Source organism: Crocuta crocuta, unplaced genomic scaffold (genome assembly GCF_008692635.1).
Source record: "Crocuta crocuta isolate KB4526 unplaced genomic scaffold, BGI_CrCroc_1.0 scaffold44, whole genome shotgun sequence".
NCBI lineage: Eukaryota > Metazoa > Chordata > Mammalia > Carnivora > Hyaenidae > Crocuta > Crocuta crocuta.
Window position 1 is genome coordinate 5,610,724 of NW_027530179.1, and position 16,372 is coordinate 5,627,095.

The following is a 16,372-nucleotide window of genomic DNA, read 5'->3' on the forward strand; positions in this document are numbered from 1 at the left end:
TCTCTCGCAGAGAGAAGCCTTCGCTGCCCCCACCCGGCTGGCCGGGGTGCTGGCCCTGCTTCTGCCCATGACCCTGAGCAACCCCCTCCCACCTCGCCCTGGGCTTCACCGGCTCCAGGAGTGAAATGAAGGGGTGGAATTCATAGCTGGCATTTTTCCAAAGGATGGTGTGTCTGAGAATCTGAGGTGGCTCTTGACAAACAGGTCAATGGGTACATGTTTTAATGCACACTCAGAAAAAATTTAACTACCACAGATCTATAATTTCTCTCCTTTTTCCCCCTAGAACAAACTAGCTTTTGTGAAGATTTTTTTTTTTTTTTTTTTTTTTTNAGGTCACTAACGCACAGGAATGACCACAGCTGAGGAGGTGAGGCATGTTCAGGCACTGGGGACGCATTGGGCTTATCTGCCCTCTGCCTCTTGCTCCCAACTCCAATGTCCTAGGTTTTAGGGACTTCAAAGCCACCAACCCTAACCTAGTCTCAAGACAGAAGCAGGGACAGTTGTGGCCAAGGCGACGCACCCAGTGTGGTGATGGGCTGCAGGCTTGTCCTCGGAAAGTGCATCTTATCACTGGTGCTGTGGCGTTTGTTGGTGGCCGCAGGGCCAGAGCCCAAGCTGGTCAAGGCCACTTCCTCTTGGATCTCTGCTGAGGGCTGCCCATTCTGCAAAGGCCCACCTGGGGAGAAGGGGCATGGAGGGGGGGTAGCGGTGGGGGGGAGGGTAACAAGATGAAACCAAACATCTGGCCACCATGGGGGCCTCACTTCTCTCCCCCAAACCTCCACTTCCATCAAGTGGGTCCAATCATGGCGTCCCACACAGAAAGGCCAGTCCAACGGACAAACTGATGGGGAAAGGACCAACAGCCATCCCTTAAAGCATAACCACGCACTGATGCAGCTGATCACAACCTCGGAAACGGAACAAAGGGCACAAGTCTCATCTGAACCACTGGTCCCTGGACCCTACATTGACAGAAGGGTTTTTGCTTTCATGGGGCCTCCTCTGTGCGAAGCCCTGAACAGGCACAAAGGGGAAACCAGAGTCAGGGAGCCCCAGGCCCTGTTCCTGAACACCTAAACTGATGGGGGAAACCCAGGATAAGGGAAACAGACAGATTGGGAGACAGGCAGTGCAACAGAAACGTAAATGCATATGCTCGCTGTATCTGCAGCTTAGTAGTGCAGGGAAAGGGAGGGAAACACAGAAGCTGGCCCGAAGGCTCCAATGAGGAAGCCCTGAGCTGGGCTGCTCAGACACCATGGTCCTGGGAAGGGGCCAACTCCAGGCTTCCAGCTAGGGGTGGGGCAGCTCCGCCAGGGCCCAGGCTGCCCAGCACCGCAGTTCTCTCTGTGGCCACGGGAGGGCGCTCAGCGCTGGCACACTGGCACCACCTCCACACCACCGCCCCTCACCGTTGAGGCACTCCATTTCCGGCTCCTCGCCCTCGGGCTGCTTCTGAAGGCGCTTGGCCTTGCAACGCTTCTTGCAGTAGAACATGAGGCCCAGCACAGCAATGATGTAGGCCACAGCAGCGCCCACGGACAGCCCGATGGTCTGGATCATCTTGTAGGGGGGAGGGCTGCCCAGGCCCTCTGACTCCTCCAGCACGGGCTTGTCTGTGAGACACACAGAAGGGTCTGGGCGGGGACCTGTGAAGCAGAGCCAGCCCTACCTCTCGACTAGCCCTTCCCTTCCCCACCCTATGCGAAGACAACCTCGGTGGCCTGGCCAAATCAGGAAACCAGGAAGGGTCACCACTGTTATTGGTTTTAACCAGGACTGGATCCTTGGGCTCTACCAAGGTCATAAAGTGCTCTGAAGGACACAAGGCCAGTGATTCTCAAGCTGGTGTGCATCTGAGCACCATTAAGGGACATGCATTAAAAAAAAAAAAAAACCCCTCATGGGGCGCCTGGGTGGATCAGTCAGCTGAGCATCCAACTTCAGCTCAGGTCATGATCTCTCAGTTTATGAGTTCGAGTCCCGCGTAGGGCTCTGTGCTGACAGCTCGGAGCCTAGAGCCTGCTTCGGATTCTGTCTCCCTCTCTCTCTGCCCCTCCCCTGCTTGTACTCTGCCTCTCTCTCTCAAAAATAAATAAAAATTAATAAACATTTAAAAAAAACACACACCCGTCAAGATGCCAACACAAACCTGCACTATTGCTAACAAGCTTCCTAAGTGATTTGACATCTTGAACCAGGTCCCGAAAAGCAGCACTTGGGGATTTCTAGTTTGAGATCCCGGACACTGGGAATTCTTCAAGAAACGTGTTTGTGGAAAGGATCTTCTATTCCAGTGAAAGAAAAGCCAGGAATCGTTAGGGAAACTGAGGGAAAGAGGCCTGTAGGGGAGATGATGCCAGATCCCCTGACTCCTGCCCCACNAGACACTGGGAATTCTTCAAGAAACGTGTTTGTGGAAAGATCTTCTATTCCAGTGAAAGAAAAGCCAGGAATCGTTAGGGAAACTGAGGGAAAGAGGCCTGTAGGGGAGATGATGCCAGATCCCCTGACTCCTGCCCCACACCCATTGTTTCTTTTTCTTTTCTTTTTTTTTAATGTTTTATTTATTTCTGAGAAAGAAAGAGAGTGTGAGCAGGGGAGGGTCAGAGAGAGAGGGAGACACAGAATCTGAAGCAGGCTCCAGGCTCTGAGCTGTCAGCACAGAGCCCAACGTGGGGCTCAAACCCACAAACCGTGAGATCATGACCGGAGCCCAAGTCAGACGCTTAACCGACTGAGCCACCCAGGCGCCCCATACACCCAGTGTTTCAACCAAGGGGCCTTATCACTTCACTATCATCCACTTAAAGTTCCACAGAATATTCTGTCTAGAAAAACATTTCTGCTGCTAAACCACAAAAGTTTAAGAACTTCTTGTTGAAGCCACTCCCATCTTACAGATGCGGAAACAAGCCCCTAGAGAGGAAATAACACCTCCAAGGGCATAGAGCTGGTTAGCAAGAGAGGCCAGACCTCAACCCCGAGTTCCTGACTCTACCCAGAACCTTTTACCTGAAGCATCCTCCTCTCTGGGCCTCCAGGGCAAAGGAACCCTTTCCTGCTGTACCCTGGCCTGCTCCCCTCCCTGCCCACCCAGATATATGTGCGGCTGCTACAGGAGACCTGGGAAGAAGCATTTTCGGACAATAGTACCACCCCCATGCCCCTCCCCAACATCTGTGCATGTGTACATGCGTGTGTGCACATGTGTGCATGCGCATACACACACACTAGAGCTGTGGAATGTTAAATCAACAACAGCCCAGCTCTAAGCAAGGAAGCTGACGCTACCCATGGCATGGTGGAGGGGACACAGCTGAATCCCAGCTCCCAACACAAAAATGGTTTAGGTGTCTTCCCTATCCAGGGGGTGACCATGAAAACAAAGACGAGAAGGAAGTCGGGCCCCACCACTTCTTGTGCGGGACATCCCTCCCCAGCACGTACCCACGACATAGAGGGGAGCCTCCGTGTGCTTGATGTTGCAGCTATTGCCCGCGATGCAGGTATAGCGGCCTGAGTCCTCGGGAGCCACGTCGTGGATCACCAGGGAGCCATTCTGGAAGATGTGCATCCTGTCGGGAGAGAAGCCACAGCACTACCCACCTCGCCAGCTCCGGGGCAGACCGGCTGCAGGCGAGGTGCAGTAGGAAGGGGAGGGAGATGGGCCTACCTGGGTCCCAGCTTGGTGGGATCCAGGATGCGGTCTTTGCCCTTCCACTGAATGAGCGGCTTGGGGTCTCCTTGGGCCTCGCACCGTAGCAGGGCTGTGTGGCCCTGGTACACGGTCGTGCGCTCCGGTTCCACCTTGAAGGTGATGAACACTGGATGGGAAGAGCCCAAAGAGGGGCAGGGAGCAGTGAGCGATGGGGCTGGCGGGGTGCGGGCTGCCCCACGGGCCCTGCCAGTCCCCGCCCCAGGGCCCTGCCACGGCCACACCTGCCACGGTCAGCTGGACGTGGGCACGGATCTGGCCCTGCAGCCCATTGGAGGCGATGCAAGTGTAGTTGCCGGCATCATCGCGGGTCACCCGGGAGAAGTGCAAGGTCCCCGCATTGTCTGTCACCCACTCTGGGAGGCTGCTCCCATCTGCAGGGGCAACAAAGGGAAATCACAGGCTTGGCCAGCATCACGTGGGTGGCTGGCCACGCACTCAGGAGCTCACCTCTACTCAACATCATGCTATTGCTCTGATGACCCACCAAGTGTACACTCCTGAACCAGGCACTGGAAAGCCCCGTTACTCACTCCTTTCCCAGTTTTTCCATTGTACCTCCTTTCACTGCCCCATACAACATCTCACTTTCACAAAATTGGACTTCTGAGTGGGCCCCAACTTTGCCTTGTTCTCCGTCTTGCTGCCTGTCACTACTCACTCCTAGAACCCTCTCCTGCACTTTGCCACCATCCCGGGATTCAGATCCACTTAGAGCCCACCTCCCACAGAAAGTTTCCATCAGACCACCTGAGCAGAGAGAGCCCACTTCCTCCTCGAAAGCTACAGTCCTACTTTCTTGCTCATTCTACCCACAGAGATCTAAAAACTGGTCCAACCCTTTGACAATCTAGCAGTCCACAGTAAGGGCTGCAAAAATGTGCATACCCTTTATACATAATTATTCCATTTCTGGGAATCTCTCCCAAAGGAAATAAGCCCAAATCCAGGAAAAACTTTGGCTTGAAGATGTTTATTGCAGCAATAAAAAGAGAGAGGGTGAAAGGCAGACAGAAAGGGAGAGAGGGGAAGAGGGAAGATGGTTAACAACCCAAATCCCCAACGTTTAGGGAATATTTAAGTAAATTACACTGATTCCAATCATCAGAATATTATTACAATCATCCAAACCAATGTTTATGTATATTAAGTACATGAAAATGCTTGATAACTTTAAGTAAAAAAGGATATGAAATTACATAATTAACTGAATCTGCATTTTTTTATAGTGAGCAGAACTTATTCATGTAAATTTAATAAGTGAAAATTATATGTTCAATAAAATTGCTACGCTCAAACAGAAACATAATACACAGAAAAAGAATGGGGAACACACCCAAAGATGATGGATGGTGGGATCATGCATTTTTCCTCCCAAAGTTTCTTTTTCTTTTTTAGGGAGAGACAGAGAGAGCGTACGAGTGGGGGAGGGGCAGAGGGAGCAGAGGAGAGAGAGAGAGAATCTTAAATGGGCTCCATGTTAGGCATGGAGCCCAATGTGGGGCTTTGATCCCACAATCCTAAGATCATGACCTGAGCTAAAATCAAGAGTCGGATGCTTAGCTGACTGAACCATCCAGGCACCTCCCACCCTGAAATTTTCTAAAAGAGCCCTTGTTACTTTGATGTCCCAAAGGATGATTCTTTTGGAAGGGAGAGGGAGGACTTTACGGCGCTGTCTGGACCAAGCCAATCCCTTGCTGCCTCAATCGTCTTACGTGTTGTCTAAGGCTGTAACCCGACCTCCGTTGTGTCTGGCTCCTTTCTTCCGAACTGGGCTATAAACTGGCCTGACTTTTCAGGTCTTTCCCACAGTTCCTGGCACAGTGCTGGGTTCTTGGCTGGTCCTCAGACCAGTGTACACATCTGACCAGTGGGCTATCCTACCCTGCCCCCACCTCGTGCTCACATGATACCCACCTGCCCGTATCCACTTAATAGTGGGCTTCTCTCGGCCTGTGGCTGAGCAGGGCACCGTGGCCTCCTTGTCAAACTCCATGCACTGCTGCGGCCGGGGTGGCGGCGTGAACTTGAGCTTTTCTGTTTCAGCAGAGGGAGGGTGGGTGAGTGGAAAGAGGCGGAATTGAGGCAGCTAGAGGGGCCAGGGGCCGGCCTGAAGATCCAGGCCCCTGCTGCTCTTCCCCTTTGCTCTCCTGCCTGCTGGGCTGGGAGCTCTTCCCACGCATGTGCGCTCACCCAACACTTGGACACGAGCTTGGGCCTCGATGCTGCCAGCTGGGGTGCTGCTCACGCAGCGGTACCACGTGCCATCGTACACCTCCACACTGTTGATACGCAACGTCCCGTTCTTGGACACTTCGAACCGTGAGTCCTGAGGCACACGTGACGTGACCGTGAGGGGACACGGCCTGCGGGCCCACCAGCATCTCCCACGGGCAGCTCCAGGGACAGGAGTGCCAGCCGGGTGAGCACCGTGCCCGCCGCCGCCAGCAGCAAGCAGCATTCTCACCTCCGAGATGAGCATCTGGTTTCTGTACCAGACGACTGTGGGTTTCGGCGTGGCCTGGGTCAGGCAATGCAAATACCCTGGCTTGCCCTCCTCCAGCTGGCTGTCTTGGGGTTTCTTCAGCCACGTGGGCACGGCTAGAGGCACAGGGAGGAAACAGGGGACCAATGAACATGTCTGCACAACCAAAGGATCCAATCCTTCAAAAACCCCAATACCCCACTCAACCCTGAGCTCAGAAGCCTACCGGCTCTGGTGAAAATTGCAGCCACTACCCCTTAGTGAGGGCCTATGGGCAGCACCTTTTGAACATGATCTTAGGTAACAGTCACAATAAACTCCGAAGTATGTTTTCCTATACCCATTTTACAGCTGAGGAGACAGAGATTTAAAGAAGTAACAGTGATGTGCTAATAGCTGATAGAGACAGGATTCAAATCCCTGGTTTATAGGACTCTAACACTCTTGCTCTTATTATTACACAGGAATACTCCAAGCCTTGGTCCTCAGATCCCTGGTCTGTTCTAAAATCTTTTTAATGTTTATTTGTTTTTGAGAGAGAAAGAAAGATAGAGCACGAGCAGGGGAGGGGCAGAGAGAGAGGGAGACAGAATCCGAAGTAGGCTCCAGGCTCCAAGCTGTCAGTGCAGAGCCCGATGCGGGGCTGAAACCAACAAACTGCGATCATGACCTGAGCTGAAGTGGGACGCTTAACAGACTGAGCCACTCAGGCACCCCCTCCCCGCCGTCTGTTTCAGCCATACTCGTTCCCTGAATGATCTCAGCCAATCTGTGGCCTTCAATGCCATGCGAGCAAATGATTCCCAAACCTGTATCTTGACTCCTGACCACCTCCCCCATCATACGAGCTTCAGATTTACAAATCCAACTTCCTACTGGCATCCCGACTGGATATCCAACAGGCCTCTAGGGTTTTGTGTGCACAAAAGTGGATGAATGATTTCCCCCAGGACCTGCTCATCTCAGCTTTCCCTTTCTCGGTCAACTTTGCCACCATTCAGCCAACCGCAGAAGCTGAAACGTAGCCTGACTTCTCCACAGCCCCCCCTACCACAACCATTCTACACAAACCCTATTGACTCTGGCTCCAAAAACTCCTGAATTTGACCATTGCTCTCACCTCCACCGCCACCACTTCTGTTCCAGGCCCTCCAACACTGCCCTGGACGATTACAGTCATCTACTAACGGGGCTCCCTGTTTTGACTCCTGCCCCTAACATTCTGGTGTTCTCAGAACAGCTAGAGTGATCATTTGAGAACGTCATGCTCTGACTCAAAACCCTACAAGGACTTCCTGTCTGACTCGGTGTGGCAAAGATGGTTGTAAATGGTCCTCCTGCCCCTTCTTCCTTTGTAATGTGTTGTTGCCATTTTCCCCATCAAGAGACAGTGTAGGGGGCGCCTCCAACTCTCGATTTCAGCTCAGGTCATGAGCTCATGATTTTGTGGGTTTAAGCCGTGCGTGGGTTCTGTGCTGACAGAGTGGAGCTTGCCTGGGATTCTCTCTCTCCCTCGCTCTCTGCCCCTCCTCTGCTTGCACTGTCTCTCTCAAAACAAATAAATAAACTTAAGAAAAGGAGAGAGGCAGTCTATTTCTCTACTGCTTAGAGTCTAAGTGGCTGGCGACTTGCTTGGCCCTATAGAGAACACGGGAAGAAACGATGAGCAACTGCTAAGCTGACGCCTTGAGAAGCCTTGCAGCTTCCACTACTGTACTCTCGAACCCCAGCCACCATGTGAAGAGGTTGGAGCTGGCCTGCTGGAGCCACCAGGGGGAGACAACTGAGGCACTCTGGTAGATAAATCCTCTGCCAACTTCGAGACATGCAAATGAGGCCACCAGGGACCAGCCAGCCACCGGCCAACCTATCAGCTGATTGTAAGCACACTTGATCTTTCTGACCACCTTGTAGTTTAAGTAGTGGGTTATTAGCCCCATTTTAAGGGTGAGGACCCTGAGCCCTGGCAAAGCAGGTGGCCTGCTACTCATTGCTGCTCTGTGCACCAGGGAAAGAGTGGGACCTGGGTCTCTAGACTCCCAGCCCTCTGCTTCTCCTTTCCAGTCCAAGGGCCATTTCTCTGTGTGGGCCGGCACCCCAACTTCGGTGCCTGCCTCTCCACAGTCTACTCCAACATGACCTCCCAGCAGCAGACCGAGTCCCAAGCAAGCAGGGCCCAGAGCTGAGAGGGCCTCCAGCGAGCACCCGGGAAGCCTCTTCACATCACACCCAGAGACCAAGGCCCCCTGGGACCTGGGCCCCCCTCCACCTCGCCTCACCCCTCAGGGCAAAGGTGCTCACTGGCCACGGTGATGTTGACATCCTGTCGCCGCTGCCCAGCCAGGTTGGCGGCGTGGCAGGTGTAGACCCCAGCATCGCTCTCCGCAGTACTGGCAAACACCAGCTCGTGGCCCGCCTGGAAGACCCGGCCCCGGGTGGGCAGCCGGACCCCCGCACGCTCCCACCACACGCTGGGCTCTGGCAGCCCCTGGGGGGGCAAGCAGGCCACACGCTCCTCACTGCCGGCTGTGAACACCCGTGGCTCAAACGGTGGCATGTCTTCAATCTCTGCAGGGACAGGAGCAGGAGGCAAACAACCCGATGAGTGGGTCTCAGGGCACCTCAAGCTGTCCCCAGGCAAGCTCTGTCCCTTTCCAGCTCAAACCCTCCCCTCCAACATTGCGTCTCCTCTTCTTGCTGCCAGCATCCTCTTCCTCTCTCTGCCCTCCAGGCTGCTTTCTGGGTGGAATCAGGAGCCTACATCTCTGTGTGCCAACAAGGTTGAAGGCAGCCCCCACTTTCAGCACCCTAGACCTGGGGACCTACCTGCCAGGTGAAGCGTGGCCTCAAGGACGACGGGAGGGCCCCTCTGCCCCTGGCCTATGCAGCGGTAGACCCCTGCGTTGCGCGGCCGGACCTGGGTCAGCAGCAGGGACCCATTGGCAAACACCGTGGCTCTGCGGAGGTGTGGGGGACTGCAAGGAGGAGAGAATGCTATTTGGAAGAAGTGGCCCACAGGCCTCCTTCTGGAAGGGAATGAGATGGAACCCCATGCGGCAACGGTCAGAGATGTAGGAAGGAATCAGGCAAGAAGATGACAGAGAGAAGGAAGGCAACATGCCACATTGGTGCGTGTGCGTGCCTGTGCGTGTGTGCACTTGTTCACGTGTGTGTGGGGGTGTGCTCCACCTACAGGAGACAGCTTTTGGGGCGGCAAGGTGAGCAGCAGTGTCAGTGAGACAGTGAGTTGTCTGCAGCCCGCACCTGGAGAGACAGAGGCCCCTCCCCGCAGGGGTAAGACAGGCCTGTCACCAGGGCACCCAGTCCCAGCAGTCAGAACCGCCGGGGGCCACACCAGATCAACTGCTGCTGATTTCTCAGGGCCAAGGCTAGGTGGGATCCAAGCCCCTTGCCTAGGACCACAGCCACATTTGGCACTGCAAAGATACTCTCTGCTCTCACAGGACCTGGGTAAGGACAAAAGTCCAGATAAATGGGCTGGGATCTCCTAGCATGTTCTGGAAATATTTGTTTCCTCCCAAAAGTGTGTGTGTGTGTGTGTGTGTGTGTGCGTGCGTGTGTGTGTGTGTGTATGGTATCCTTACCATTCAGGACCTTCCCATCCAGACTATGGTCACCCAGGTCCCCTTGTGTCCCTCCAACCCTGACTCTCTACTCCCCATCCCATAAGACCCATTTAGGTAGGAGGGGAGAGGGAAGAGAACTGAGCCACCACTAGGTCATACAGTGCCGTGGTGCAAAGTGAAAGATGTCCTTCCCAGAGACTCTTCCCTTTGTTGGACTCATTTTGTAATAGCAAGACATTCTACTGCCATCTGCTGGAAACTCAAAGTAATACACATAGATCTATGATGCCTGCAATACTAATGCCATTCTTTTAGAGAATGCAACGGTGACAACCTGTATCACCTTACTTGAAGGCCCCTTCCCAACTGCCTTACCGGCTGCGGTTAGTGATGGGAGTCTCATCTTCAAAGACCCACTGCAGGCTCGGGGGTGGCTGGGCTGAGAACTGACAGTGGAACATGGCTTCTTCGTTCCTTGCCACCACCACGTCCTGAGGCGCCAGCACTACCCTGGCAAAGCTCTCATCTGGGGCGGGAGAAGCACAGGTGCATGAGCAGGCAGAGTGGGGAGGCCCCTCACATCCCTGCCGCACCCTCCATCCCCAACCCAGGCTCACCAGNGAAACCAACAAACTGCGATCATGACCTGAGCTGAAGTGGGACGCTTAACAGACTGAGCCACTCAGGCACCCCCTCCCCGCCGTCTGTTTCAGCCATACTCGTTCCCTGAATGATCTCAGCCAATCTGTGGCCTTCAATGCCATGCGAGCAAATGATTCCCAAACCTGTATCTTGACTCCTGACCACCTCCCCCATCATACGAGCTTCAGATTTACAAATCCAACTTCCTACTGGCATCCCGACTGGATATCCAACAGGCCTCTAGGGTTTTGTGTGCACAAAAGTGGATGAATGATTTCCCCCAGGACCTGCTCATCTCAGCTTTCCCTTTCTCGGTCAGCTTTGCCACCATTCAGCCAACCGCAGAAGCTGAAACGTAGCCTGACTTCTCCACAGCCCCCCCNAAGCACAGGTGCATGAGCAGGCAGAGTGGGGAGGCCCCTCACATCCCTGCCGCACCCTCCATCCCCAACCCAGGCTCACCAGCAATGCTCAAGGTGAAGTTCTGGCTGCTGCAGGTCTGGCCAAAGGCATTTTGGGCACAGCAGGAATAGAGGCCACTATGCTCAGGGCTGGCCAGCCGGAGGGTCAGGTTCCGCTCCTTGCTGCTGACCGTGTGATTGCTCTGACCATCAGAGAGGGGACTCCCGTCTCGGAACCACTGGTAGGTAGGCCTGCAGGGCCAAGGGCATCAGCAGCAGGGGGGAAGGGAGGGTGCAGGGGGTACTCAGGTGGCCAGTGGACAAGGTGCAGAGCTCAAGGCTAGACCCCTCAGTTTGCAAATGGGGAAACTGAGGCCTGGGAGGAGAAGGGACTTGCCCAAGGGCACACAGCAATTCAGGGGCATAGTCAGGTTGAGATTCTACAAACTCAGCTCCCAGAATCCAGAATCATTCTGCAGGACAATGCTGCCCCTCCTCAGGTCACTAGGGGTAGTGTGGGGTAGCATATGGGCAGGGGCAGTTACAGAATGAATATAGTCTGGGATTTGGGGAGATATCCCTACTTGTCTAGAATAGCCCTCTCCATCCCCACCCTCAAAGTCAGCTCCTTACCGAGGATGCCCATCAATGTGACACCGCAGCGTGACCTGGGTCTGTGGCTGGATCTCAGCTTCTGAGGCTGGATGTTTCAGGACCACAGGGCCAGTCTCAATCCCTGTAGCAGAGGCCACAGTTGCAGAGTAAGGGGCAGGGCAGAGCAGAGCAAGGGGGGGGAAGGCAGACAAGCAGAAAGGGACACAACCTGCAGGATCCAGAGCCAAGAGATGGTGCAAGGAAGCCCTGCAGGGCTGCAACTGCAGTCAGAGACAGGGGGCGGGGTGGGGGGGGGCCAGAAACAGGGTGCCCTCCAGTCTGTGACAGAACCACGCTGACGCCTGGCCATGCTGCCCCTCACTGCCCTTGCCATTTGCAAAAGCATCCAACACATATAAGGTCCTAGACTTGAAGGGGGAAAAAATCTTCTGGAAAAAATAAAACTTTTCTTATCCACACAAAGAACTGACCACAACTGCTCTCTGCCTGCCCCACTCAACTGGAAATGGGAGAAGCCGAGGGAAAGGAGGGGTCCCGCAGGGCTCAGTAGCTGAAGGTCTACAGGGAGTGAGCACAGCCCCCTGGGCTCTCACATTTGATGTTGAAGGAGGCGTTGGCACTGCGGGCCTCCTCTCCAGTGGCGTTATCCCGTGCCACACACTGGAAGGCTCCAGAGTCCTGCAGCCGGTCCACAGCTGCGAAGCTCAAGCTGCTGCCCTGGGCGAAACGCCTCTCAGTGTCCTGGACAGGGGCCCCATCCAGCAGCCAGTACACGTGTACTGGGCCTGGGGCCTCGACCTCACAGCGGAGCAGCGCCCGACGCCCCTGCAGTGCATCCTGGGAGGATGGCTCCTTGATGAAGACGATGGCTGCCTGGGCACCTGCAGATGAGGACACAAGAGAGGTACAGTCAGGAGGAGCTCCAGTCACTGTCCTGACACAGAGCACCCATTGCGCTGTGCACAGGAGGAAAGGGGCTATGCACACAGGAGGTGTCCAGTCAGTGCAGGAGAGAAGGATCGTGAGACCAGAAGTGCCAAGTGTCCATTGAAAAACTCCTGAACTATGCTGTGTGCTCTGCAGGGTTCAAAGACACGACACACCCGTCAGTAGGGGGCACCGGGCAATCATACAGAACAAGGCAAGGCTCGTGTCCAATGAATAGTGTCGGTAGTCAGTGCCTCTAGAGCACAGAAAAGAGAGGGAGTTCCAAGGGCTGGGGTAGGGGATGGTGACACCGGGCAGGCACCCTAAAGTAAGGTTCAGACCTGCGGGTCCTGATGTTGGGCTGAGGAGCCAGGAACGTTAGCAGGCAACCTCCCCCCACCCCGCCATTAATCTTCAGAATCTAGGATGTTGAGCAGAGTTAAGTCATTACCCAAAGAGCATCTTGGAAAGATTACTGACACTCACAGTCCCACCGAGGGTCCCGCATCAGAAGTGGTTCTGAATCGCACCCACAAGTGCTCTGCAGACCAGCGGTCCCCAGGGATTTCTTCGGATTTTATTANCACACATATATACATATTTTAAGCTTATTTACTTTGAGAGTGTGAGCGCACATGTGAGTGGGGGAGGGACAAAGAGAGAGGGTGAGAGAGAGAATCTCAAGCAGTCTCTGCACCGTCCGTGCTGAGCCTGACTTGGGGCTCGAACCTACGAACCGTGAGATACTGACTGGAGTCGAAATCAAGAGTTGGCCACTTAACCAATGAAGCCACCCAGGCGTCCCCGCACCCCCACCAGGAACTTCTTTCGGAAAACGCACCCCATCACAGGAGAAGCCTATCTTCCCTAGATCTGGAGCTATTGCCAAAGGCATGCCAGGGTCACCCTCACGTCGTAGCCTCTATCCCTGAGAATCTATGTGGCCAGGGCTGGCTCTTCTGTGCTAAGTTGAGAGGTAAACCAAGTGGTTCCAGGTTTTCACCTGAGCCCCCCTCCTGCACAACGGTTCAGCTCTGGCTGGGGTCGAAGGGGCACCCACAGGGAAGGGGGGCCCCTGCAACCCAAAGCAGAGCCACAGCCAGTGGGAACAAAGGGAAAGTGAGAAACCTGGGTTGAGCAGCAGATGGGTTGAGGAGGCGGAGGGCAGGGCTGGGCAGGTGGCCGGGCTACAGCAGGAGTAACACACCGGGCTTTGTTCCTGGCCCACGTGGGCGCCCCGCAGAGGCCCTGAGCTGCTGGGCCTGGAACACCAGCCCGCCTGCCAGAGGTGGGTGATGACATGGAAGAGGAAGCACAGCCCCTCCAGGAAGAAGAAATAGGCCACCTGGGGTGGCTACGTGAAGAAGCAGGCTCTGGCTCTGATCAAACCGGGCCCGGTAAGGGCAGGAAGAGGCTGAGGGGCTCCTGCCATCCCCTCCCAAACTGATGGAGACTAATCGTGGCCCAAAGGGTGCTATTCCAAGTCCTGAAAGTGGAGTTTGGCTCTTTAGGGCATGAGAACCAGTGTCCTCCTAAGCATTAAGACAAGTCCAGGGTCTCTCAGAGTGAGGTCCAGATGAGGGGCTGCCCCTGGTGCTGGTCAACCTCCCAGTGTTCCCAGAGGTGCCAGCCCACAGGTCAGTCAGGGAGCTGGAAGGCGCTCAGAGCACCCCATTACTGCTCAGTGGGGCACTGCTGGCTTTCTAGGTGTGATAACTGCCCTCAATGCTAGGCTGTCCCGCTTACTGTGCAAGTGAACCAATCTGCCCCCTGGGCACTGCAAAGCACCCTCGGTCACCCTGACATCCCAAACACCCCACTCACTTCTAATCACCACAGAGGAATGTGATCTGCCCCTCCCCCCCCCACCGCCGCCCCGGGCATCTTGGTACAACCTCTTTGTAGCAAAGATAGGTAAACTGAGGTCCAGAGAAATTAAGGGGTTTGCTCAAAATCCAACTGCTAATTCGACCATGACCCATGGAAGCCAGCTCCTAGCCCCACATTCTTCCCAGCCCCGCCCACGAACTCAAAACCAACCCTGGAAATAGCTGATCCCATAATGAGTCTCAGTCCCCGAGGCCAGGCCAGGTAGAGAGGTAGATACCCCTCTTGCAGATCATGCCAGACACACAAAGGCACTCAGCTAACTGGCCGACTGAGGTCACCGTAAAGGGAAGTGTGGGGCAAGAGCCCGTGAACATGCAGGCATCTGGAACACTTCTGGACCGCCTCTCATGACACAGACAGGCAGGCTCTGGCTGATGCCCCAGCGGACTCTGCAAATGCGACTCCCCAAGTTCCTGGGACTCTCGGCCCAGAACTCCAGGATGCTCGTTAAAGGCCAAAGAAAGATCACCTGCCATCCAAGTGTAGGTGAATCCTCAGCTTCTCCAGACTCGGGGAGCCAGGAGCCTCGCCCATGCAGAGGAGTATTAGTTAAGGGTCAGACAGGTCCAGCTCAACTCCTGCCCTTCATGCTTACTGTTTGACCTTGGGCAAGGAACGCAGATGGTCTATGCCTCAGCTCCTGCGGCCTTTCTCATGAGGCTGTCATGAGTCACGAATGAAGGAGTTCGTGTGAAAAGCCTCAGACAGAGCTGCTCCCGTGAATGGTAGCTACTGTTACTATTTCCATTTTCACCCTTCCTGCCCAAGGACTCCCAACTTAAGAACATTAGAAAGCTCCCCCTCAAGAGGCCCAGGACCACTTCCAGCCCCTAGATGAGGAGGTGCCTCCACAACAGATAAGTCTGAGGGGACTAATCAGGTGGGGGTGGATGGACGGAAAGGGGCCACAGGCTTGCAGGAACCACAGACCACTGGCCACAGAAACCTGAGCTGGAAGAAGAGATGGCATGACTCAGAGGGACCCCAGCTCAGCCTGCGGCACCCCTCCCGGGGCTAGGGCTGCTCTGTAGCTGTGGTGAGAGGTGCCGCATTCCCAGACTGCCACTCAGAGCCTCCTGCGCCCCCACGACAGGGCCTGGGAAACATCAAAGCTGGCCCCTTGGGGCCCTGTGTCCTGACGTCAGCTCACAGCAGGTCCTGGTTAGTGCTTGGCTGGGGCGGACTTTAGATGTTATAAAAGGCAGGGAGAACAGCCACCAGGCCTGCTCCAAGCCCCCAGCCCCTGCTCTGAGCCGCCATCGGGAGGCTGGCCCAGCACCACAGCACCCACATTTGCTGAGAAGACGGTCAGAGGTGTGCCCAGTCTGCAGGAGAGCTTGGTGTGTTGTGTTGCCGGGGGTGGGGGTGGGGGCTGTTGGGGAACGGGCAGGAGACCCCGGGGCAGACTGAAGCGTCCCCGGCAGAAATGCCAGACTTCAGAAGCTTCGGCTGGCACCAACACCATGAAATGGAGGACAGCAGTGACAGAGAAGCGGAAGGCTTCTGGGGACTGGGGTGGTAGCCGCCCCCAAGGCGGCACAGTCGCCAGCACATTCCTGTCCCTGTACCACCTCTGACTTGAGGACGCCCCCAGGGCTGTGCTCCGAGGAAGGCCTTCTCACACCGGCCTTGGGCTTCCCGAAGCAGCCTCCTCATTCCCCCCCCCCCCAGCCACACCGCGCCTCACGCCTCCTACACACAGGCCCTCACACGACACATGGCCAGCGTAGTCCCTGAGGCTGGCGGCTCCAGCGCTGCCCAACAGCCCGGGCCCTGCCCTCCCACATGCCACCTCAGCCTGGCCTCTCCATACCTCCCGCTTCCCTGAGCTGTGAAATGGGGACCCCGCCCCTACCACTCAGGCTGCGTGAGGCTAAGTGGGTTCACATTATACAAAGCCCGTAACGCAGCGCGCACCCCAGGAAGGGCATGAGGCTGCCCCGCTGGGCACAGAGGGCTCAAAAGGCCCCCCTCCACCACAACAAGCGGGCACAACCATCTGCCCCACACCAGGTGCCGACCCCAACAAAGCTGGAGCTGCAAATACCCAATAAGGACATTTTCCAAGCCATTTCCTTGGCTCCCCAACAGCCAT

At 55.4% G+C, this 16,372-nt stretch overlaps 1 protein-coding gene across 1 annotated transcript in view; it reads right to left on the bottom strand.

Moving 5' to 3' along the window:
* Positions 1-16,372, bottom strand: part of PTK7 (protein tyrosine kinase 7 (inactive)) — a 66,516-nt gene that overhangs the window by 15,170 nt on the left and 34,974 nt on the right. Inside the window, exons 2-15 of the mRNA XM_077764924.1 lie at positions 12,054-12,341; positions 11,479-11,581; positions 10,907-11,097; positions 10,178-10,328; positions 9,042-9,190; positions 8,517-8,783; positions 6,198-6,331; positions 5,924-6,059; positions 5,648-5,767; positions 3,952-4,101; positions 3,686-3,836; positions 3,460-3,587; positions 1,422-1,625; positions 527-682 (exon numbers count right to left, since the gene is read on the bottom strand). Of these exons, the coding sequence (XP_077621050.1) occupies positions 527-682; positions 1,422-1,625; positions 3,460-3,587; positions 3,686-3,836; positions 3,952-4,101; positions 5,648-5,767; positions 5,924-6,059; positions 6,198-6,331; positions 8,517-8,783; positions 9,042-9,190; positions 10,178-10,328; positions 10,907-11,097; positions 11,479-11,581; positions 12,054-12,341 (2,328 nt within the window). The remainder of the gene's footprint in view (positions 1-526; positions 683-1,421; positions 1,626-3,459; positions 3,588-3,685; positions 3,837-3,951; positions 4,102-5,647; positions 5,768-5,923; positions 6,060-6,197; positions 6,332-8,516; positions 8,784-9,041; positions 9,191-10,177; positions 10,329-10,906; positions 11,098-11,478; positions 11,582-12,053; positions 12,342-16,372) is intronic.